Source organism: Phocoena phocoena, chromosome 2 (assembly GCF_963924675.1).
Source record: "Phocoena phocoena chromosome 2, mPhoPho1.1, whole genome shotgun sequence".
NCBI classification, from domain to species: Eukaryota; Metazoa; Chordata; class Mammalia; order Artiodactyla; family Phocoenidae; genus Phocoena; species Phocoena phocoena.
In genome coordinates, this window is record NC_089220.1 from 171,258,984 (window position 1) to 171,284,070 (window position 25,087).

The 25,087-nt window shown below is 39.1% G+C and overlaps 1 protein-coding gene across 2 annotated transcripts in view; it reads right to left on the minus strand.

Annotated features, from left to right (window-relative positions):
* The window catches only part of ITGA8 (integrin subunit alpha 8), a 177,718-nt gene that overhangs the window by 105,856 nt on the left and 46,775 nt on the right, over nt 1–25,087 (minus strand). For both annotated transcript variants that reach the window (XM_065871272.1, XM_065871271.1), the window contains 3 exons: nt 23,912–23,964; nt 14,974–15,179; nt 12,173–12,364 (listed from right to left, as the gene is read on the minus strand). In XM_065871272.1, coding sequence (XP_065727344.1) covers nt 12,173–12,364; nt 14,974–15,179; nt 23,912–23,964 — 451 coding nt within the window. The remainder of the gene's footprint in view (nt 1–12,172; nt 12,365–14,973; nt 15,180–23,911; nt 23,965–25,087) is intronic.

Genomic DNA, 25,087 nt, shown 5'->3' on the forward strand with positions numbered 1-25,087 from the left:
TGGATAAGACTGAGGAAAGAATCTCTGAGCTTGAGGATATCTCAATAGAAACCTCTAAAACTGGGCAAGCAAAGAGACAAAAAGACTGAAAAAAAATGGAATGGAATATTCAAGAATTATGGGACAACTACAAAAGGTATCACGTATGTGTAATGGGAATACCAGAAGAGGAAGAAAGAAAGAAACAGAAGAAATATTTGAAACAGTAGTGACTGAGAATTTCCCCAAATTCATGTCAGTCACCAAACACAGATCTAGGAAGCTCAGAGAACATCAAGAAAGATAAATGCTCCCCCCAAAACTACACACTGGCATATCACTTTCAAACTACAAAAAAATCAAACATAAAGAAAAAACTCCTGAAAGAAGCCAGAGCAAGAAAGCATCTTATCTATAGAGGAGCAAAGATAAAAATTACATGTGACTTCTCCCCAGAAACCATGCAAGCAAGAAGAGGGTAGAGTGAAATATTTAAAGTGTTGAGAGAAAAAAACCCCACCAAGCTAGAATTCTTTACCCTATAAAATTGTCCTTCAAAATCGAAGGAGAAACAAACACTTTCTCAAACAAAAATTTAGGAACTTATTGACAACAGGCCTGCCTTGCAAGAAATGTTAAAAATAGTTCTTTAGAGAGAAGGAAAATGATATAGGTCAGAAACTCAGATCTACCTAAAGAGAGAGTACTTAGGAAGGAAAAAGTGAGGGTAAAGTTAAAACTTTTATTCTTCTTATCCTTAATCTAACATGTAAGAGTTAGATGGGATCTCTTGAGAAGTGTATACAGTGGCCCCCAAACTGTCTGCCTGAAAGATGGGAGGCTGGATGCTTACCCAACGGTTCTCATCCCTCAAACAGCAGTTGAAGGTGGCCCTGAGGCTCTTCAGGCTGCAGTGGTATCACTGCTACAGCCACCTGGTTCAGTGCATTATTCTCACCTAGGACACTTTAATGGCTTTTGACCTCAAGTTTCTTTTCTATTACAACTCATTCTAGCCATTGCTAAAGATTGAAGTACTTAAAGTGTCATTTTTCCATGTAAGACATATTATCTTTTTCTGTTAGTTTCCTAATAAAGTACCAATTATTTGACATGCTATTAAAGGCCCTTTATTATCTGGCCCAAATCTTATTTTTGTTGACTCTCTCCATTTATGCTCCCCCCACTTTGGACCAGATCACTTCCCAAATTGCCTTTTCTTATTTTTAAGTTTTCGCTCATGCTCTGTTCCTCTCCTGGAATGCCTTCTCCATATCACCACTTAACAATCACGCCTATATCTTAAGACTCTACTTAACCAATACTTCCCCCATGAAGCTTTGAACACTTTAGCCGGGAGTACTTTCTCTTTTAAACTCGTTCATTATAGTATTTTAACCTTCTTAAAACTCTTCTCACATGCTGTCTTGTATTAGTTGTTAGATACTTTGTCTCCGTGATTGCGTTGTTTCTTAAGGGCACGGATTATGTCAAAATAGTGTAAATGTGTCATTTATAACTAATACCTAATGATTGCCATTAGGTGCTCTTCACAGTGCTAACTGCCTTATATATATTTTCTAACTTAACATCCACAACACCTTTTTATTATTTATTTATCTGATTTTTACTGGAGTATAGTTGCTTTACAACGTTGTGTTCGTTTCTGCTGTACAGCAAAGTGAATCAGCTATACGAACACGTATATCCCCAATTTTTTGGGTTTCCTTCCCAATTTAGGTCACCAAAGAGCATTGAGTAGAGTTCCCTGCGCTGTACAGTAGGTTCTCATTAGTTCTCTTTTTCACGTGGTAGCGCAACACCCCTTTAAAGGGGGAACTATTAACAGGCAGTGTTATATCCATTTTTACCAATGACGACTAGAGCTTGAGGAAGTTCAGTTACTTGTCAGGGTTACACAGTCAGCCAGTATCACAGCTAGAATTTAAACTCGGGCACATGAGAGCAGGATCTTTGTCTAATTCAGTCAAAACCTAGAAGAGCGCCAGGCACATGAAAGCCACCCGATAAGTATCTGTTGAGTAAGGTAATAAATTGTATTTCCAAAGCACTGTCTTCTTGAATATCATATAACCAGTAAATATTCTGCTATTATCATCTTTAAAAAATGGAGAAAATTGGTAGTTGTTCTCAACATTAGCTGAATAATATTAATGTTGCCCAAATACCTGTTGTTGACAAGTAAAATGCGAAAATGCTAAGTTACAAAATATAGGTTGAAAAATAAAAATTAATTTGTTGATTTCAAGTAATAAACATGGTTTGAAATGTAATATAGTGTGTGGGAATATGGCAATCTATAGAATTCAGTGCTTTACAAGTCTTAATCTTGACAACCTAGCAGCCATGAGGGCACCTAGTATCCAGATCTTGGTTTCTAAATACAGTCCTTCAATAAGAGGAACTAGAGCTCTTTGAAGAATGGTTGATTCCAGGGCTGGGGCAGGGCAAATACAAAATGAGCTTGCAGTATCTTGCGGTGTCAGAAAGCAAGGAATATGCTCATAAAAGAATAGGGAATGGTGAAAAAACACAGGAACCAAATGGCAGGGATTCCCAATGGCCAAATCTAGGACAATTTAAGCAAGCAAGATAAATAAATACAGTAATGGATTATAGCCCATAAAACATACACAAGTCCACAAAGATATAAAAAATAGAATAAATAAATAAACAGGTAGAAGAGACATCTTTTTCTTATTTTAGAACTGAAATTAATAAGTGTAGAAGGAATGATGGAAATAGAAAATCACAATGACACAGTAATAATGGTTGTAGGCGAGAATCACCAATGGGTACTAAGATTAGTGGGCAAAAGTATGATGAGAAATAGGATATTTACATAGTGTCGTGGTATCTCTCCAAAGATAATTATTATGCAAAGGGGAAAGTAGTAACTTTACAGTGGGAAACCCGGCTCATAGACATCACCGCAAGCAAGTGATCAGAGTGTAAAAGGACAACAGACATGATCTTCTGCTGTGATACGCTGGGAAGGGCATAGCATTTGTGTGGTACTTTTGCCAAAAATACATAACCTCAATCTAATCGTGAACAAACATCAGGCAAACCTAAATTCAGAGACATTCTTCAAAGTGTCTCACCATATTCTTCAAAAGGGCCAAAGTGGTGACAGCACAGAAGGATCAAGTGGTCGCAGATTGGAGGAGACTGAGGAGATATGACAGCCAAATGCAGTGTGGGATCCTGGGTGGGATTCTGGACTAGGAAAAGAGCACTTGTGGAACAAATGGGGAAATTCTATTCGAATTTCTAATAAGTCTATAGATTAGCCAATAGCCAATTCACTATGGCTGTACAAGATGTTAATATTAAGGGAGACTGGGTGAAGGGTTTACAGGACTTTGTACTAACTTTTCAACTTCTCTTGTCAGTTAAAAATTATTTTCAAGAAAAAGTTAAGGAGAAATCTTGTATGGTTTTATTAAATCCTGTTTTTTTGTTTTTCAAAGATGGAGCCTTAATAATCTACCCAATATTACAGAGAAATCTGGGAGGCAGTAAGTCTAGATCTTGGATTATAGAATCAGAGTTTAGAGTTTTAAAAGCCCCTTGGAGAAGCATTCCGTACATCCACATCACTTTCAGGTGAGGAAAGCAAGGCCCAGGGAGGCTGAGTTACTAAAGTTTTGGTTCTAGAACTCAAGTCTTTGATCTATCCATTCATTTTTACTTCTACTTTACAACATTGCTGGATTCAAGTCCAAGAACTCTTTCAGTTGATTTAATTAATTCAATTTAGTCTAATTTCATAAGGTATTTTTACAAGAAATGTAATATTCTAATGTCTAATGTGTTTATAATGAAATTATGAAAATCTCGCTCAAGAAGAACAATGTTTTGCTTTTCATAAAACCTTGAGTAGCACTCTGAGAAGTAAAAATAAACTTTGACTCTAAGATTTGAACTTAGTTCAATAAACTTCAAATCAGTTTCAAGGAGCTCAGGGTTTGATTAAAATGCATTATTCCCTTTGGTTAAAGCCACCCTTTGATTTCTTCTCGCGTGTAGGTCTCTCTTGCTTGTAGGTTCTCTCTTGCTTGGTCGTTTGCTTATACACACACACACAGCGCGTTCATTAAAACATGATAGGTCACTTTATGTCATTTGGTATAATTGTCTGAGATGGCTTCGTGATATAATCATTGCCTGTTAGGGGCCATAGCAAGACAATGGTAGTCTTGGCATTCAGCCCATGTTTTCCTCCAGTTTTTATTGCCTGTTAAGATTTCTATTCCTCGACAAAACCTGCACTTACCCCCTTCCACCCTGCAATGTCTGGGCTATGCATTTAACAGATGGCCTTGTTATACAATCAACTTTAATGGGATTAGACTGGATCATTGCATTTTAGAGATTCTTCCTTATCACAGCTGTTTCTTCTCTGAAATGCTATCACTCAAATAATGTATGCGAGGTACTCCTCTGGTCAACCCTAGTTTTCCAGAAAGCACCAACACAGAAACCTGAACACATCTGTATTTTTTTCTTCTAGAAAAAGAGGATTTGGGTGCCAGAAATGAAAGTACTTATGACTGCTATTTATGTATGTGTGTGACGACAATACTTATTGGAAAAAGTCTAAAAAATTACTGAGTGGTTAAGCTAGATGTTAGGAAAATTACTCCAAATATTTCTACGGTAGAACCTCTGTGTCTCTAGAGCTGAAACTCCCCGTGTTGGTCCATTAAACTCTACTTTTCTCGGGTACCTGGGACCAAACTTCCAGAGTCATCTTCACCATCACTGCTCCCCACTCCTACCTCCTCCACGTTCCATTAGAGCCAGTCATTACCAAGCATTGCCTATTTCCTAGTTACATGATTTCCTCAGTTCCTTCCTCTTAGCTGCCATCGTCATCACCCTAGTCTGGCCCCAGTTGATATGAAATGAAATATCCTTAAATGCCTACGGGGCTGAGGGAAGAGAGTATTCTCCATCTTTGGTACCCAGTAGATCACAGTAGTGAGATACGGGAGAAGTCCCTTACGCCTCATCTCCCACTTAGGGGCAGAAGTAGGATGGGCTGAGTGGTGGAATTACATCATAGCAGGGCAGCAACCTCATCATATGAGCAGAAGCTTCTAGTGAGGGTCCAGAAACAGGAATCTGATGAGTGGTTCTCAACCTGGCAGAGTCCCAGTAGTTATGTTCTTATTCTCATATTCCTATTTGTCAGGGGCGGGGGAAGCAAAGGTAGTAGTGTAAATTAAGATTGGGGACCATGGACATTGAATAAGCAAAAGAAAATAATATCAACTAGTGTAATATCAACTAAGAAAAAGAATACCTCCAAAATATAGTCTTGTTTTAAGACTTGATTGAAGAGCTACCACTTATTAAACTGTGCTCTATACAATCTCATATTAAACACCTCACCTCATTTCATATTATATAAACAATCTCATTTCATCTTTATACCAGCATATTATTATTTGAATTTACCAATAAGGAAATTGCAGTTCAGAAAGGTTAAGGAACTGTCTTACTCTTACACAGCTAGAAAGCAGTGGAGTCAAGTTTCAAACCTGCGCCATCCATCTCCAGAATCCTAGAATGCAGCTTTTCAACATCTTACGTGGCCCAGCATGTCTGGGGAGTAAAGTAGCTTTGATTCTGTTTATGTTAGTCAAACAGGTTTTCTTTCCTATTCTAAGCCATTTTACAACATTTTGTAAAAATCCTCTCCCAACCTAGAAAGTGCTAGTACACACAGTCCAGTGATTATTATTTGCCCCATAATAGCAGATAAGGAATTGGAAGCTCAGAGAAATCAATTAACTTGTCCACTGCCATACAGCTTATCAGTGACAGATGGGAATCTGAACCCGGGCAGTCTGATTTCCTTTCCCCTTCACAGCCACTCTGCCAACTTTAATATGGTTAGATTGATATTGGTTTGATGTTTCCCAAAAAGAAGTAGAGCGTCATCCAGATTTACCCTATATACTCTCCTGCTGTGTGTGTCCACACACATACACACACACACACATACATATAAGTGTGAGTGTACATATGGACATAGGAGAGAGATTCAGAAATAATATTGCAAGGAATATGAACTACATTTATCTTCTATGCAGTGGCTGGCATGCTTTGGACTCTTAATGCTCAGGAGTACGCTGTAATTGCAGTAATGTCGCAATATAATTGGCCTCATGCCTGATTTTGCCAGCATTCTTTTCTTTTGCTAAGACAAGAAGACTAAGCGTCTGGTCCTGCCCAAATACAGAGCATCTGTAACTTGCAGAACAGATCATGTGACAAAGGGTAAACGTCCATCAAACCACCTTTGCATGTCTGTGCTTTTGATTATTTTCAAGGTACCAAGTGATCTGATTTCTAGTCAGTCTGGGGGGATGAAACAGCTGTAATTCACAATTAATACATATATCAAACATCAGGGTCAACCTTAGTCTTTCTCCCCATGAAAGGCAGCGGGCTTGTGTCAAGAACATGTAAAGAGTACATGCTGCTCTCTAACGAATGGGGCAATGTGTGTGCTCCGCCATTATCATAGGTAGGTTTCACAGCAGCCTTGCCCAGAAATGGGTCAGTGGCAGGCAGTGTGGACCAGAGGAAGCACCTAAAATGAGGGAAAACTGTTCACCTCAGGAATGGGAAAAACAACCCCATCAAAAGCCATCACTTTGGATACACACACTTTTTCAAGTGTGTTCCACTCCATAACAACTCCAAGTGGTTTGACGCATTTCAGTTCAGAATTTCAAATCTGTTACTGGCTTTTGTGTTTGTTTTCTCCTGAATTCTGCAGGTGACCAGGTAGATAAAGTGACAAGGTTTGAAATTTTGTTTCTGTTCTATTTAGAATGGAGGACCTGGAACAGGGCCACTGAGAGCCCACACCATGCCTGTGTGTGAATTTAAAGGTGCATCTGCTCATCCCAAGGGAAGGGAACCACCTGGTAAGCGAACCTGCCCCCTACCTGCCCCTGGTGGGACACAACCTGTACATCATTGGCCGCAGCCCGGGTCACGAAATTAGCTCCGGTTCTGGAAATATGTCAGGGGCTGTGCAGGTGCCTGTACATGGAGCTTACAGAGACTGTGTATTTTCCTCAGCTAATTCATTTAATTAGGGCCAAATAGTTACAAAATTTCTGAAGTCCAATAATATTTTCTTCATGATATACTTTTAAAATTTACAAACATAGTGTTCAGCAACGTGCTTGAATTTTTTCAAGCGTTACATTATTATATTCCAAAAGAAGTCTTGCGTTTAAAGACAAACATTACAATGCTCATACTTTGTTATAATTCTCTGTCTGTCTTTCTCACCTAGAATATTAACTCTGGGAAGGCAGTGACTGTGTCTGCCTTGTCACAGCACAGTGTCTGGCACATAGTAAATACTACTACATATTTTTTAAATGAAGGAAGGAATTTCTTATTTTTCTTTTAGACCTTGAAACTAAAGGGACAAATATAAAATTTCTGATGAGCAGTTTAAAAACCATTTTTATTCCTTCATTTAAAAATAAAACGTTTTCTTTTAAAGTACTTTCTTCACTTCTTGCTACAATGCTTATTTCCTAGGGCCATTTTGTTTTGTTTGATAGGGGAGTCATAATGGGTATCTCTTGGGATACCTGCACAGTCCACAAGTCAACTCCTACTTTCTTTGGAAAACGTCACTCACCCTTTGCGTCGGAGCCTATGAGCTTTCCTTCCCCGGGACTTAGGACTGAGATAAATTATACACCGTCTCTTTGTGAGCGAGTACAACTGAAACGTGCAAGTGCTGGCGCTGAAACAGCACCGTGTGCTCAGAGGAATACAGTCTGCTGCGAGAGAAAAGCAGATGCGTAGAGAGAGAGACCAGAAAAAGGAAGTCCTGACAGTCTTAGATCCCGGTCAGTCCCTTCCAAGGTCTGGCGGAATCCCTGTCCTCAGGTTCCCTTGAGTTACTTCTGTAGCCTTCATGTAAGTAGCTCCTTTTATGGCTTAAGCCAGGTTAAGTGGGTCAATTCCTAACAGATGTGATAATATATTTTAAATGAAAAGTAAGTGAGGCATTGTTTTCGATGCAAAGATAACTTCCAGGAAATGTAGGGCAGCGCAAGAAAAACTGAACAGTTTCAATGGGGCTTCCTTAACGTCGCCAGATGCGGCAAGAGCAGGTGGTATGCCCTAGCATCACCACACAGAGGCGGTCTGGAGAAAAGAGCTTCAGGTTGGTTTGACGGCCGGGCGAAGAATAAATGAAGTGCCAGAGCTCAGCTAATAGGTTCTTGCCAAAACAGAACTTCGCGCATCTGTCTGCTGTGAGCACGGGAGCCAGGCAAAAGGACTCTAGGGCAGTGTTTCTCAAAGTAGGGTCCTGGGTAAAAATACAAATCCCTGAACCCCATTCCAAACCTGGGAAATCAGAATATCTGAGGGGGTGCCATGCATTCAGCCTTTATTAATAGGCACAATGGGCAACTGGTATGCACACTGTCTCGGAGCTTTCTACTCAGGATGTGGTGTGAAGACCAGCAGGGATGGTGTCACCAGGGAACTGCTGGAAATGAGGGGTCTTTCCCACCCACCTGACCTACAGAGCCATGATCTGCATTTGAACAAGATGACCAGGTGATCGAGATGTTCATTAAAGTGGGGGAAACCTTGCTCGAGATCATTAGTTCCCTGCTTGGTTGTACACTGGAACGACCCAGGTCACTTAAACACATTACTGTGGTCTGAGTTTTACCCCCCAGAGAGTTTGAATTAACTGGTCTGGAGGGTGACCTGCGCATAAGCACTTTTAAAAGTTCCCCTAAATGATTCTGATGTGTAGCCAAGATTGAGAACCATTGCTTAACAGGGATGACTAGATACATCCTAGAAGAAGGCATTCAATTTGTTGAATGGATTTTGAAACTCATGGACGGGACCATAGTCTGAAGACAGATTTCTTTTGATTTGAAGGAGCAGGACCCCAGAGGGAAAGAAAATTGTATTTCTTTTTAAGTTCCAGAAAGAGCTGGTTTGGAAAATCATAAGAGAGACCACAGAGGAGGAGAACTCAGAGTTTACAAAATGAACTATGGAGTCTAGAAAGCACGCCGCCCAATAACCTTTGGGGGAAAAGAGGGCTTTTGCTACTTCTTAAGAAAAACCCAAGAAGACTGCAACCCTCTTAGGTGCTGGAGTAACAGATGCCTAGGTGGAAAATTAGCAATGGCTAAAGGAATAGTCTAGGATAAGCATAAAGGCAATCTCAGAGACCTGAAGACCCCAACCTGCGAGTCCCCGTCGTGGCACAGAAGCATTTGCTGAGAGTGAACCAGAAGAGGCCAAAATAGAACAGGGAGGACCCAGGACATGTGGAACTTTTGAGCAGTGGCCATTACGCAGACCATTGGATTAATCACCGAAGCTTGAGCAACATGTCAGAGACCATGAGAGACTGAGCTATCCTTCAGCCAGAGGCCAACAAGTACAGATGACGTGCTTGGTCCAGCACCCCTTTCTCCGTCCCTGGACAAAAGGCACCCCCTCTGCTACTCCATTCCTTGGGAGAGTTGCTGCAGAGGGAGGAAAGAGGGAGTCTTGAATCCAAATGAATACTTACCCAAGTGACATTAAATCTGAATATAGAAGTGACTGCAAGATTGAGGTTTTCCACCATAGGAGAAATGGAGGCTTGAGAGCTAAATGGGATTCGCTTATAGAAAAATGAGGAAAGTTCCACGTCTAATTCCTGAATTATGCCTGCAAATTTCAAATCTGCTACACTAGCTAGTAGGATCTAGTCACCTGCCCATAAGGCAGTTTTCCTCGCATTAAGTCCCTGGGACTTGGTATCAAGATAAAAAGGCTTCTTTGAATGGCGCTCTTTTTGCAAGAAAATGAGGATGAGGGGAAATGTTGCACGATCATGAAGCACAAGACACCTATATCTGAGAGGCAGAACTGGGACCAGAACTCAGGTCTACTGTCTAAGATGCACTGATGAACTCTGAAAGCCTCAAGGCTGTCTTGAGGTTAAGAAATCAACTCAGTGTCATAACGGTCCTGTCTTAGTAAAGAGCATTTACTCTTCACACAGGTGGATACACTGCATTAACGTCATTCATTACTGTAAAGTGAATCAGCCTCAGTGGATAAAGTTGTTGGCTAGTGAATGGCCTCGAATGACTGTTTTCTGATCGTTAAGAAGGGCTGAAAAAGATGTAGTTAGGAGATGACCAACTACTGACACTGTACTTACTTCCTCTGTTCTCTGTCTCACTCCTTTACCCCCCTCCCTGGAGGGGAGAAAAGTTGTTTCACGTTTCTCTCCTTCCTGGCCCTTATTTAGAAGACTTCAAAGGAAATCACTAGACTTGACTATGTGATTGATACATCCTATATTTCCCTCACCTTGTGGAAGGCATGGCCATTCTCTGTCAGTTCCCTGGTACTAAGGGAAGACTATGAAGGGCATAAGGAATAGCAATAACTTTCTAAAATAACTGTTTCTCAGGACTTCCCTGGTGGCACAGTGGTTGGGAATCCATCTGCCAATGCAGGGGACACGGGTTCGATCCCTGGTCCGGGAAGATCCCACATGCCGCGGAGCAACTAAGCCCGTGCGCCACAACTACTAAGCCTGCGCTCTACAGCCTATGAGCCATAACTACTGAGCCCACGTGCCACAACTACTGAAGCCCACGTGCCACAACTACTGAAGCCCACGTGCCTAGAACCTGTGCTCTGCAACAAGAGAAGCCACCGCAGTGAGAAGCCCGTGCACCACAACAAAGAGTAGCCCCCGCTAGCCTCAACTAGAGAAAGCCCGTGCAGCGATGAAGACCCAACACAGCCAAAAATTAAAACAATAAATTTAAAAAGTAAAATAAAATAACTGTTTCTTTAAAATTGTGACCCAGGAATTGAATTTCATTAATCATCCTGACATAGTCTGGGAAGAAATCACATAGGGGATCTAATTTTTGGATTATTTAAAAGTGAATATATTATGTATGAGACTCCCCTCCCCAAAAGAAAACCTAACCAATCATTGATTAGGCAAGTATAATATAACCCAAGAAAATGAATTTCACTAGATGCTCTTGCAGTTGCCACAAGGAGGACCCATTCATATACAATATAATTCTAAATCCGCTTTGAGCCCACTACAACGTCTATGTTAGTGCCATTGAAAATTCCTGGCAAATTTATAAGAATATGTTGCAGTATCCTTTTTGCCTAATCCCGGAGGGGAAGAGAAAGTCAAAGGATTGAAATCAGTGATGTATACTTAGGCAGTCAGCTTATTGGAGTGATGACCCAAACCAGCAAATGCTCTACATATGGAAAATACTCAGTTAGGGGAGGGCTGATGCAAAGAGACAAGGTCTCAATAAAGGGTTGAAGCTGTCAGTGAACTATTAATGATTTCTAACTATTTCTTGAAACCATCTTAAAATAACCAACATAAAAGGGAAAATTGAACCACAAAACCAAGAAGTCTAATGTTGTCTGTTAACAACCCCGATTACTGAAACAATCCTTTAAGACAAATCTGTATTTTCATACAGCGTACATAAAACATGAATTATCTCACTGGGCTGTATGGATCTCCACTGAATCCTCACTGTGAATTAAGCATTCAAAAATTGCTAATGATCTGTATCACAAACCAGTTCTTTATGCTTTGCTTTAATAGTCATTCTATCTTCGGAAAACCCCCAGACGTGGCTGGAAACTATTTATGTTCCAAAACCATGAGCTTATGACAGAAATGCTGAGGTGCATAAGTCAATTCATAGGAGCTGTGAACTCAACAGGGAATTATGGGGTTAAAATTGATTGCTCTGAAAAGTTATCTGATGCAGGCTGTCCTTGTCAATGGAGACCAGATTACTGAGGAGTTTCAAATAACAAACTTTTGTTGCAAAGTTGCTAAGTTTTATGTCCAAAGCAGTTTTTAAAAAGCCATCTTGCTTTTTTAACTTCCTCTCTTGACAGGAGAAGGAGTGTTTGTTTTGTCTGTCTTCAGAGTCTCATGAAAGTTGCTTTGGAATGGTACCCAAAGAACCCGTGTGATGGGCAAGCTTGGCCTTAACCTGTACAAGAGAACTGCTTAAACACGATGCATCGTCCAGAGAATAGCTCTTTCTAGGAAGCAGACTCTGTTGTAGGAAAAGAAAGAAGGACTTACCTGGGTAATCATTCTTGTCTATGTCAGAATCTCCTCTTAAAGTAAAGCCGAATCCAGAAGGGACAGCCTGTGAGGCCCACACTCCTTGCAGAATTTGGGAAGCCTTGGCGTTTAAGCCATTCTTGTTACCGTTGTAAATGAGCACTTTGCCTCTTTGGTCCTTGCCTGCAAAGGGCGCACCGATGGCAATGTCTACAAACAGAGACACACAATTTTTAAATAAAGAAGAGTATTTTAGAAAGAGAAATAAGTACAATCGAAGAGCAGTACCAAACAGCCCAAAGGGCTTCTTAAGTTTTCCATGAAACTCTGTAGTACTGCAACAAGAGGAAATTATTTGTTGTCTTTCATCCATCCAAAAAATATTTATTGAGTGCCTATAAATATGTGTTGGGCACGGTGGCTTCAACGGCGAACCAGACACTGCTTTTCAAAAGTTTGTATTCTGGTGCAGGGAAGAGACAAGTTGAATAAAGAAATAATCAAGAAAAGACAGAAAGTGACAAATGCTATGCAGAGAATCTTAAAAATATTGATGTGATGGAGAGTGATCGGATTGTTATTTTTTTTTTAATAAACATCTTTATTGGGGTATAATTGCTTTACAATGGTGTGTTAGTTTCTGCTGTACAACAAAGTGAATCAGCTATACATATACATATGTTCCCATATGTCTTCCCTCTTGCGTCTCCCTCCTTCCCACTCTCCCTCGGATTGTTATTTTAGATGAAGTGGTCAGAAAAGGTGTCTCTAAGGCTGATCTTGAAACTGAAATCTGGGGACAGGATGGAACTGACCATGTGGAATCAGAAGGAAGAGCATTCCAGGCAGAAAGAATGACTGTGCAAAGGCCCAAGGATGCAAGGAGCTTGGCCCACCGGAAGAGCAGCCAGAAGGGGATCTACGTGGGAGCGTAGTGAGTAATAGGGAAGAGCTGGGTCAGATTAATGGGCTGGCTGGACCAGATGAGGCACCTTTGCAGAGTACTTAAGAGTTTCTTGTTAAAAGAAATAAACAGGGCTTCCCTGGTGGCGCAGTGGTTGAGAGTCCGCCCGCCGATGCGGGGGACACGGGTTCGTGCCCCAGTCCGGGAAGATCCCACATGCCGCGGAGCGGCTGGGCCCGTGAGCCATAGCCGCTGAGCCTGCGCGTCTGGAGCCTGTGCTCCAGCAATGGGAGAGGCCACAACAGTGAGAGGCCCACGTACCGCAAAAAAGAAATAAACAACCTCTTTCACAAATATTATATCCTTGAATGATTATATCATCCCACGATGTAGGCAAGACCCGTTTCATAGTCGTTGAGGACTCTGGGAAACCGAGAGAGAACCCTATCGCCTGTCTCCCTGTTAAACATAGCAATGAATGAAAACTACCTTCCATATATTGTGTTCATCAGGATTGCTCTAAACAGTACACCTAACTACTTAGGTCTACATGAAAAAGAGCACCAATAGCACAGTAACATAACAGCCCGAGCTGCGGACGATGGTATGTGTCCTCGTTTTGTCATTCATCCATTTGTAGTTGTTCCTAAGTCTGATGAGACTGAATGAATTGTAAACTGATTTTCACTACATAACAAGGATCATAAATCCACTTTCACTTAACAGGTAAGGATAAACTATCAAAAAACTCAGATCGTTGTGGAAAATAAAGATATTGTCATATGGTAGGTGGAAAGGGGTACTTTCTTCACATCCTCCGAGTCAGTGAATTTATATCTGTCCCCTGGTTACATCTCATTTTGGCATCATTTTAAGGACACCAAGGCTCAGAGAGGCAGAACCCCTCTTAGGTTGTTAGAAATGTTTCTCTTAGCTCTTAAAAGTATCATTAAGGGTTTGAGAGAAAAGACAAATAGAAGAGATGATGAAAAAGATGACTACACAGATAATTTAGCATTATTTATTTCATTTGGTGCTCAGGAATAGGGCAGTTTTTGAAAGCAACAAATCAGTTAAAGATGAACTTGTCTCTTTTTAAAAATGTTTCCCTGGAACCATGAGCCTTTAGTATGCATTTATGTCTTATGGTACTTTAAAAATTACTAACTATACACTGCTGAGACGTGTTTTTTCAAGGAAATCGTAAGAGTACGTGACCAGTTGCTGAAGGTATTAATGAATACTTTGATTTGGTGGGAATACTCTCTAGGCTATTTTGTTGGAGCAAATTCCTGTTACTCCCTGGAACTTCAAGAAACCCAGTCTACCTTGGTTCTTAACTTAAAGGTCCTGAAAATGTATGCAAAATTTTGTGTGAGCTGGCATGTTTTTCTGAGGAGAGGGTACTTAGAAGGCATTCATAAATTCCTAACTTAAAGAACCACAAACCTAACCTAAGAATTTAACACTGCTTAACAACGAACATTGAAGGTGCCTTTAAGCTGAAGTTGAGAGATCAATTACAATTCAGCATAACCTGTATGTAAGCCATATGAGTTACTCAGAAGGCAATACACTTGCTAATGTATCAACATGTATTTATTTGTTTTGACTCTGTACATATAGTACGTTCTCTAGCTCTCTTCAGGTCATAAATCTATACGTCAAGTTTAAAAATAATTGCTGTTTGTTTAGAGCTGTCATATGACACCCTAAATCAACATGAGAAAATTTCCATGTAGCATCTATATTAGCCAAAGCTAAAGTTTAAATTGCCTTGATTTTGGATAGTTTATTAAAGACCAATCAGAAGAACTATACCACACACACCACTGTGAAGTCTCTTGTTTCCGTCATGCAACAGTAACATGAAACTGTGGCACACAAGTAATTTCCATGCATTGGTGTAAATTACCATTGTATCCATCTTGGTTCAGGTCTCCTAAGTGTGCCAGAGCACTACCGAATCTCCCGAAAACGTCAGTGCCTGCGAGGATCTGTGGATTTCTGAAGACCAGCACGTTCACTTGCAAGTACAGGTAAACTTGCCCTACTTCTCTGGGGTTGCTCTCAAATTCACGTTCCATAAAGAGAGGTGCCCCGATCAATATGTCATCCATTCTGCAGGGAACGAAGAAAGAGGTCAGCACAGACATGAGATGCTGTTGGGTAGATTTCTAATCAACTATATTAGTACATTTCCACTGGTATATTTCCTTTTCCAAGGGATATCTTACAACTGTCATATTTCTTTCATTGCTTTGTTATGTCTACGGAATAGAATGCTGTAAGAAAATAAGAGCTGTTAAATTATCACACTGAACTTTTTAGCTATGCTAAAAATTACTACTTTAAGAAAACCACAGCTATTTCACCCTTTTCAGCTCTTTGGTGCATTTCCAGAAAATGTACAAGTAAAACGTATCAGAAAGACCAAAATAGGTTTTTCTAAACATGGATGAGAATTTGTCTACAATTTAGTTAACTCTACATTTATATTATGAAGTTTTCTTGCAGTAATAAGGTTTAAAATAAAGTCTGTCCTCCTCTTTTCTCTTGTTACCTCCATTCAAATAAAACAGAGGCCAGAGAAGGTTCTCATACTGGCTAGAAAGCTAGAAAACAAAATTTTCCTCCCAAATGCGAATTTATAGTTTTTCTTTGTAGATGTAGATATTATAGCAGACAACCAGTAGATAATTTTTCAGGCTGAAAAAATTTCAAGAAAGAGATAGCAATTGGATTGCTACACACTTGGGTAAAACGTTTTCTTAAAAATGTTCCAAATGGGGACATCCCTGGTGGTCCAGTGGTTAAGATTTTGCCTTCCAATGCAGGGGGTGAGGGTTCGATCCTTGGTCAGAGAGCTAAGATCCCACATGCCTCGTGGCCAAAAAACCAAAAGATAAAACAGAAGCAATATTGTAACAAATTCAGTAAAGACTTTAAAAATGGTCCACATCAAAAAAATCTTAAAAAAAATGTTCCAAATGCATTTACTTGCCGTGCTTCTGTGCTCTATTTAGGCCAAGAGTAAGGCAGGGATTGGGACTGCTCAAGGCCCCAGGCTTTGCCCTGGCGGAACCTGGTTGCCTCTCTTTCTGTTATTATTATTGTCAGTATGAAGAGACATTTGTTAAACACCTAATTGTGTGTGTCGCTGCCTTGTAGTTCAAAGACGTCTAAAACCACTGGTTCTCTAGTGCAGAGATTGAGCAGGGCCATTTTGGAGTTCTAGAAATGCAAAGACCTATGCTTGTGAAAGATTAGCACATCCATGAGATCTTTGGATTCTTGGACTATTATGACAAGGTTGATTTATTTTCGTAGAAATAGATTTCCCTAGATATTTAAGTGTAAGGCTTCTAAAATGCTCTAAATGCCAAAAAAGGAGAAAGACATTTGTTCTTAATTTATAATTGTGTTCTCATAAAGCTGAGAGACAATAACTGTCTTGGAGTCAATTGATTCAATGTGCCTTGTGCAATATTTTGCATTTAGTGTCAATAATATTTTATGTTAGCAGTACCACTTAAGAGTCACAATATATATTATTGTCTAGGCTGGTGTTTTTAAATCTTGATTTGCAACTCATTAGTGGATTGTGAAATCAATTTAATGGGTCTTGACAAGCAATTATAAAAAATGAAATAGAATACAATAGAAAATATGAGTCAATGCATTACACATACTAAGAGTGAATACTGTTCCATGAAACCTTTTGTTTCAGTTGTGTGTGCGTAGTGGGTTGCAATGTTAAATGTATTTCTGATTACGATCCCACAGGGCCAAAAACTCATTGAAAGACCGTTGCGGTAGGCCATGCGTGCTATTAGGCTATTTCAAAATTTACTTGTCATATCCTTTTTTAGAATATACCCAATTCAAGTTTAAAGTTTTAAAAATATTTATTAGTAAAGACGTTCTTTACTGAGCTTCCGAAAAAGTAGTTGTGTGACAGACTGGGTGCCATTCTAAGAATATATAATATATATAAAGTATATCATATTTTATACATATACATGTAATCTCAAGAAAGAATAATGATGAATCAATATTTATGATGAGGTTTTCACTAAAAACCATCTTTTCTGTTTGTGTCATGTTGGTAGTTTGGATGAGATCTAAGTTATTATGTAAAGGCATTTTATAAAAGTAGGATATACACACTAAATTTCATCTTATCTGAAATGTCCAATATTTGAGCACAGTTTTCTTTACATCTCTGTGTAGCATTCACCAGGTTTTATTTGTGTCTCTTTTTTATGTCTAAAAAAGTATTATGTCCACTCTAATTATACAACGCAAGGTGCAGGTTCTCATTCTTTCACATGTTCTTTGAGATAAAACATTATAAATATTTCCCTGAAGATCAAAGCATAAATATAGTGATAAACAGAGAGGGGGGATGAGGGAACCCATCAGTGAGAATATTCATCATGAAGAATCTGAATTCAAGTTTTCTACAGCCAAATGGTGTTCAATATGTTGATTTAACATATAAACTTCTCTGTTTCTTCTTTTTTCACAATAGTCCATAGTGCATGCTAATGCCTGTGACTGATGTGCAGAATGCAGCTTAGGAGGCTGTATACTAGAATTGATATCTAATCAATATAATTGTTTTATGATCGGTGAGAACAAATACAGCTTATCATTTATGTTACAGAAATCAGTTTAATTTGCAATTTATGTTTTAATTTTCTAGATTTTTCTACTTAATTGAATCATAATGATTTCTCTTCTGTGAGAGAACCCACTTGGAGTAAATCTAGCACCAAAACACAGTTACTCAAAGCTGCTTCCTTTCAAATAAATTTTCTCTAAAATGCTCTCAAGTTAACTAACTGCTAAGACTCTCTCTCAATTTAGTTCCTTTTGGCCCTGCAGAGGCTAAAACAATCCAATGGATTAAACTGTAATTCTTTGAATTTCTGAACTAGTATGAATATTTTGTTTCAAAAAGCCATAAGAAAATATAAAAACAGATTTGCTTGTTTAGGTTCAAGAGGAAAATACTTATCTCCCTTTGCTGTTAAATTTGTCCAGAAATTCCTAACAGAGTTTACAGTGAAAGATTTTGTAGTTCTGGCTATCTTAAGATAACTGAAGTTAATTTCACCAGCTTGTTTATGTTTTACAAAATAGTCACAGGCTTGACAAGATCAACCACCAACCAGCATGCACGTTAACTGTTTGGTCTAAACTTTTGCAGTCCACTCGTAACACCTGGAGATTTTTTAAAATAAAAAAATATTGGGGAAATCCCCACCAGTTTATTTATTTGGTCACATTACTTAATGACACTGTCTTTTTTTTTTCCCTGATGGTGGGTTTTGGAGCATTTGTAGGGACTTCGCTTTAGTTGCACAGTGGATAGAGAGGATGACATACACTGTGAAAGAAACTTCACTAGGTAGTCTCACGTACAATAGTACTTAGTTCTCTCTCGGATGGAGAGAGGGAAGTCCGGTTCAGTTCCACAAAATGTGAGTCCTAACTTCTGAACCATGAATGATCAACTAGATGACTGATGCTATCAATCCTATTCTGAGTCACTGTACAACATCCACTCAGGTCCAAGACTTGAAAGATTCAGGCTATTAAAAAAAAAAAAAAAAACTATTGGAAAATTAGAAATTGGGTAAAGAAAAGGAATTAAATCTCAATTCTATTATGAAACTCTGCTGATTAATGCTCACTTATAATTCCTTAATCACTGATAAATGCTGGGAAAGCTAGAAAGGGCTTTGTGAATTTTTTAAAAATTGGAGGTATAGACTCTCTAAAATTATTTATGAGTTAAACTAATGACTTGGTCAAATGCAGCAGCCTAGTATGGCTACTTTGAATATAATCAAACAAACTGATTCTTCTTATGTGCCATGATGCTAAAAACCATTCATAACTGAATTTTTTTATCAGTCAGTTGTTTTTAGCATCATCAAAGACAATCTTAAAGTTCTTTGGGTGAAAATAACTGAAATTATGGTTTTATATTTTTATAAAGTGGAAGTATGAGCTTGTTTATAAGAATAATGGAAATTAATAAAATGCACACTTAATAAACAGATTCTTATCAACGAACAAAACAGAGTAAAAACTTAAACACATGTATATGCTATTCTTCTACCCCAACCCTTATTTAAGGTCATTGAAATCCATGTGTATTCTATATGTGTATGTATATGTATATCTGTATACATGTTATAGACAATATCTGTATGTTTTTACATGAATATGAATATAGATAGGTCTATATGTGCATATATATGTGGAATCTATAAAGTGAAATTCACACAAGTAGAGTGGTGCTTACCACGGGTGGAGAGATTGGGGAAATGGGGAGATATTAGTCAAAAAGTACAAAGTTGCAGCTACGTAGGATGTATAAGTTCTAGGGGTCCAGTGTACAGCATAGTGGCTATAGTTAATAATACTATATTGTATACTGGAAATTTGCTAAAAGCATAGATCTTAGGTGCTCTTACTATGCAGATACCGCCCCCACACACAGTAACTGTGTGATGGATGGACCACCCAGTTGGATGATACAGATGAATCACATAGATGGAGATGTTAATTAGATTGAATGCAGTCATCATCTCACTATGTATATGTATATCAAAACATGTCCACCTTAAATATACACAGTTTTTAATTTTAAAACTATTTCACAGGTTATTATTGGGTTTCTTCGGTGACAAGTATACTAATTTCTCTGTTTCCCAATTTTTAAAAGTAAGTGAGAGGCATGTCCGTCATTGTACTCACTTACTAGATTAAAAACTCTTAATTCTTACAGATTTTAAACCCTTGAAGACTGAAATTATATATATGCTTTCCTACTAGGTATTTTATAGAGCTTAGTAAAGAGTTCTCTGTATATAAGTGAACAAAAAATTTACAAGGTAAGTCAGCAAAAGTTCTGTGAACTAATCAAGACCTTCCCCTACTTAGCGTGTACTCTTGGGCAATTCACTTAACTTTTGTGTCTCAGTTTCCTCATTGGTGAATTTTAGGTAGTTTCATTGGATTGTAGTACATATTGTCCTGTGCTATTAGACTTATTACACATAAAGGTACTTTGAGAGAAATAAAAACACTGTCTGCTAATCATTCATGATAAAGATAAAATGTGATTGCTTAATAGCATGTTAAGTTCTTCAATTGTTTCAATGGAGAATCAAGATTTCTGCATTTGAAACTGCCAACCAACTAAGGTTTATATCCAGGAAAACTTTATTTGAGATAGAGATTTGTGTTTGCCGCAAATCCCATTCTAGCCTTAGGGTCCCTGATAGAAATCTTGTCAGAAACTGAGAATGACAAAAGCACTCTTTCTCAAAACAAGGCCACACGTGTCCTGACATGGAGCCATCACAGGAGCTTAGGAAAAGTCACTGACACATGCATGATTTACTGCCTGTTTTTTCCTCATTCTGCTAAGATTTCTGAGGGATTACAGGTTTATGTCTCTGCCCTGATGGCTTGTTTTGTACCTTCCCTGGGGGTGAATATCCACCCCAGGAGGTGAGGACACAGGCTGTCACAATAATTAGTGGTTTTCAGGCCCCCGTCCTGGGATCAAGTATAAACCTAGAAACACAAGATGCCATGTTTTCCCTATTTGTGTCTATCTGAAAGCCAACAATATCAAGTGATTGTTCTAGAAAAACAGATGCTGCAAAAATGATGGCAGGTTATATATGCATTATTGTAATCTCAGACTTCACGCGAGTTCTCTGTCTTTATTTGGGATGCAATGTTCTCAATGGCTTCCAGAGCACACTCACTGATTATAGGAACATGAATGTACGTTGCATCTAAGTAATTAGAGCAGCAAACAATATACAGACTGAGAATCTATAGGTACTTTTTTCTTTAAGAATGACAATATTAAGATAATAGATGTATTTTTCAATGCAGTCTAAAGAATTCGGAATATACTACCCAATAAAAAGAAATGATGTGCATAGCAATTTTTAAGAACATCAAGAAAGAACAAATCATTACTGGAAAATTCCTATGTTTGAAACCAATGAGGTCCTTTTTTCACAAGTTTTCTTTTCTTTTTCTTAATGTGGCCAAAAAAAAAAAAAAAAAAGTCCTATAAACGTTGTCACAAAACTTTAGACTAGAATGAATGTGTTTTCAGGAAGGACATGGTGCCCTGCAGGGCATATTGTGACACTGGGGCGGAAAGCTGAAAGGATTGAAAAGGGAGTGAACTACAGAACGAAACACACTGGGTGATCTGTGCCCTAAAAAATGCTGCCTGGCTCCCAGGAGAGAAGCCCTCATGCGTGTTGTGTTGTTATCTGTTGAGGGAAATGTGTCTAACTTATCCCAAGGGTCAGTGTCGGACTTTTTGTTTTCACTAAAGAATGGGCTTCCTGTATCTGGACAGTACGCCATGTTTTGGACCTCAGGTTCTTCCTCCACCATTTTCTTTCTAAATGACTAAAAGGCTCTGATAACAGATACAGTCCATCCAGGTTGCTCATTTTGAGTGGTGGTCCTAACTGTTACTTCCTTTCCACAATTCAGACAGCTGAAGATTAAAGCAACTTCATTTTCAGTTATCTGCAGGATAAGATCTTATCCAGGATAAGATTTCATTCACACATCTTATCCAGGATAAGATTTGCGTTCTTCAGAATAGACCCAGAGTGCAACCAGTTCTACTCTTCCTGCCACTGCTCTGGTCCAAGCCACTGTCCTGCCTCGCCTGGCTTATGGCAATGGGCTCCCAGAAGGCCTCACTCCATGGAGACCCAATGAACAGAGCATGGCTGCTAAAACCAAAGTGGGTGCAGGCCAGTCCCTTGCTTAGACTCCTCCAGGGGTTTTCAAGATGATGTGTCCTTCTTGGAAACAGACTCATTCTATCCATGGCAGAGTCCATGTGGTGCTGTGTAAAGCGGCTCACAGACTTTCTCTCCAAGCCTCTTTGATATTCCTTGACTATGCCAGCAGCTCCCTGCTCCGCTGGGAATTTGGACACTCTTCCCCATATAGTGTTTTGCTCCCTCACCTAACCTAACACCCAGGCCTTCCCTGTTTACCTGAATAAAAATTGCATCCCTCCCAATTTTTTTCTATCCCCGTTCGGTTGTTTCTGAAGTTTCATTAATAGACTTTATTTTTTAGAGCAGTTTTAGGTTCAAAGCAAAATTGCACAGGAAGTACAGACAGTTCCTGTATCCCCCCTGCCACAAGCAGGGCCTCCCCGACTGTGAACATCCTGCACCAGGTGGTACATTTGTTAAAACTGATGAACCTACATGGACATATCATCATCACCCAAAGTCCACAGATTACATTAGGGTTCCCTCTTGCTGGTGTACATTCTGTGAGTTTAGAAAGATGTATAATGACATGAATCCACCCTTGCAGTATCATACAGAGTGCTTTCACTGCCCTACAAAGCCTCTGTGCTCCACCTAGTTCATCCCTCTTTTCACCATTAACACCTGGCAACCACTGATCTTTTTACTGTCTCCATAGTTTTGTCTTTTCCGGAATGTCATCTAGTGGATTCATATAGTATGAAGCTGCTTCATACTGGCTTCTTTCACTTAGTAATAGCATTTAAGGTTCTTCTATGTCTCTCCATGGCTTGATAGCTCATTCCTTTTTAGCACTGAATAATATCCCATTGTCTGGATGGGCCGCAGAATACTTACCCATTTACCTACTAAAGGACATCTCGATTGCTTCCGGCCTTCTGTTTTTGTTTTTTTCCTGCGTAGTGCTCATCACCATCTAACATAATCTTTATTTGACTTATTTATCTTTTTGTCTGTAGCTCCCACCCGAACTACCGTATAACCTTTATGAGGGTGCGGGTTTCGGTTTTGTTCTCTGCTGTATCCCAGCACCTAGAACAGTGCTAGTGTGTAGAAGATGCTCAAGAAATATATGTTGGATGAAAGAATAATAAGCTATTTTCCAAAAGGTACAAAAGTTAGCAAATTTATCTCCAATCATACGGTACCGCATAATAAATGAAGTTCATTTCTAGCTATGTAGAGGTCATAGCTAATGTCTATCCATGATGTAGCCCAGATAAGGGAACATAGTTCAGATTTTTCAGATATTTGCTTCTTACCGAAATGTGAGCTCCATGAAAGCAGAGCCCTATTCTTCCTTAATCACTGCTACATTCTGGGCACCCAAGAACAATGCCCGGCGTATGGTAGGTGCTCCAGCAATATTTATTGGACGAATGATCGGTTCATCTCAATTTTTTGGTTTTCTTATTTAATCATTTGTCTTATCTGTCAGTTAGGTGCTTTTCGTGGATCAGAGAGTTGCTTAATAACAATTTTCTTTGAAGTAATAACTTAAATACAACCACAGTTTTATCATGCTGTTTGATCCAAGCTCAACTATAATTTACTGCCATAAACTGAAAAAAAAAAAAATTATTATTTCATCTTCTGCATGGGGGTCACTAGTATGTTGGTTAAAGCACTGTCAGGAGAAAAAATATTTATGTGCAAATGTTTTATGAATATCGTGCTAAAGGGTGAAGGCAGATGAGCAGATTCTTCGATGGCTATGGAAGTCAAACGGCCAAGGACTATCTAGTTCATAAAATCAAAGATAAAACTAAGTAAAATAGTCCTTTCTTAGAAGTGGCAGATGTGGTAAAGACATCAGAAGGGATGATAGAGAATTTTTTAGTAGATGTATCCTTTTGCCCTGGACTAAAAAAAAAGTTAAAACAAGAGAGCCTCGATCTTGTTGAGGAAGTATGGAAGGATCTATTTCATGAAGGAAAAAAATATAACATCTTTAAGGATGAATATAATATCTGGTGAGTGAGGAAGTTCTTAGAAACTTACCCATCATTGTTAACATCTGATACTGCAATGGTATATCCAAAGTAAGATGCCATCTGCAAAGGAAAACCATAAGATGATATATTTTGTGCTCAAAAAGTCATTTTTATCGTCATCTCTCAATTTTCCCTGAAAGATTAGCCACATTGCAGCACATTTTTGCATTTAAATTCATAGACCCTTGGACATGGACAGAGTCTTCGAGTCATTTAGTTTAACCCCTGACCTAATGCATAATGTCCCTCACAACACCCATGACATCTGCTCGGACATCCTCTGGAGATGTTCAACAATAAGTCCATTCAATTTGTAGATACAACTATTAGAATACTTTTTGCTAAAATTGGTCCTCCTGTAACATCTGGTCCTTAATGCTCCTACCTAGTTCTGCAATCTTGAATGTCACAGAATAAATCTAATTCCATTTCCATGTGAAATCTCCTATGGAAATGTTTTCAGTTGGCTTCCTATCTTTCTTAGGGATACAACATGGGATACCAAAGAAAAGATGCTACCCCATGAGCACACTGACAGGAGAAGATAAGTAGGATGGACACCCTCTGCTTTGGACTCTTTATATCACTGAAGCATAAAAAGGTTTTAATTTGAGGGTAAACCACGTCTCTGTATCAATTCATATTGAGTTTATCGTCTGCTGAGGTTTCTAAGTCTCTTCTGAGTGTAACCAGTGTGCTTTATCTCTCTACATTCTAGCTCTTGTATTTTTGTTTTCAACCTATGTTTTCAAGGTTTATAATCTCTTCAGATCTGGCCAATAGTTTTAGCTTGCCAAGATTTTTCAGTTCCGTATTCTGCCATCCAATGCTTTAGCTCAGCGGTCCCCAACATTTTTGGCACCAGGGACTGGTCTCACGGAAGACAGTTTTTCCACCGACCTGGTTGGGGTGGGGGCGGGGATGGTTTCGGGATGATTCAAGCACGTTACATGTGTTGTGCACTTTATTTTTATTATTATCACATTGCAATATATAATATTTGCAGTGTAATAATATACAGCTCACCATAATGCAGAATCAGTGGGAGCCCTGAGCTTGTTTTCATTTGCCACTCACTGATGGGGTTTTGATATGAGTCTGCAAGCAACTGATTTACTATGGTCTCGGTGCAGTCAAACCTCTCTGCTACTGATGATCTGTATCTGCAGCCCCTCCCCAGAGC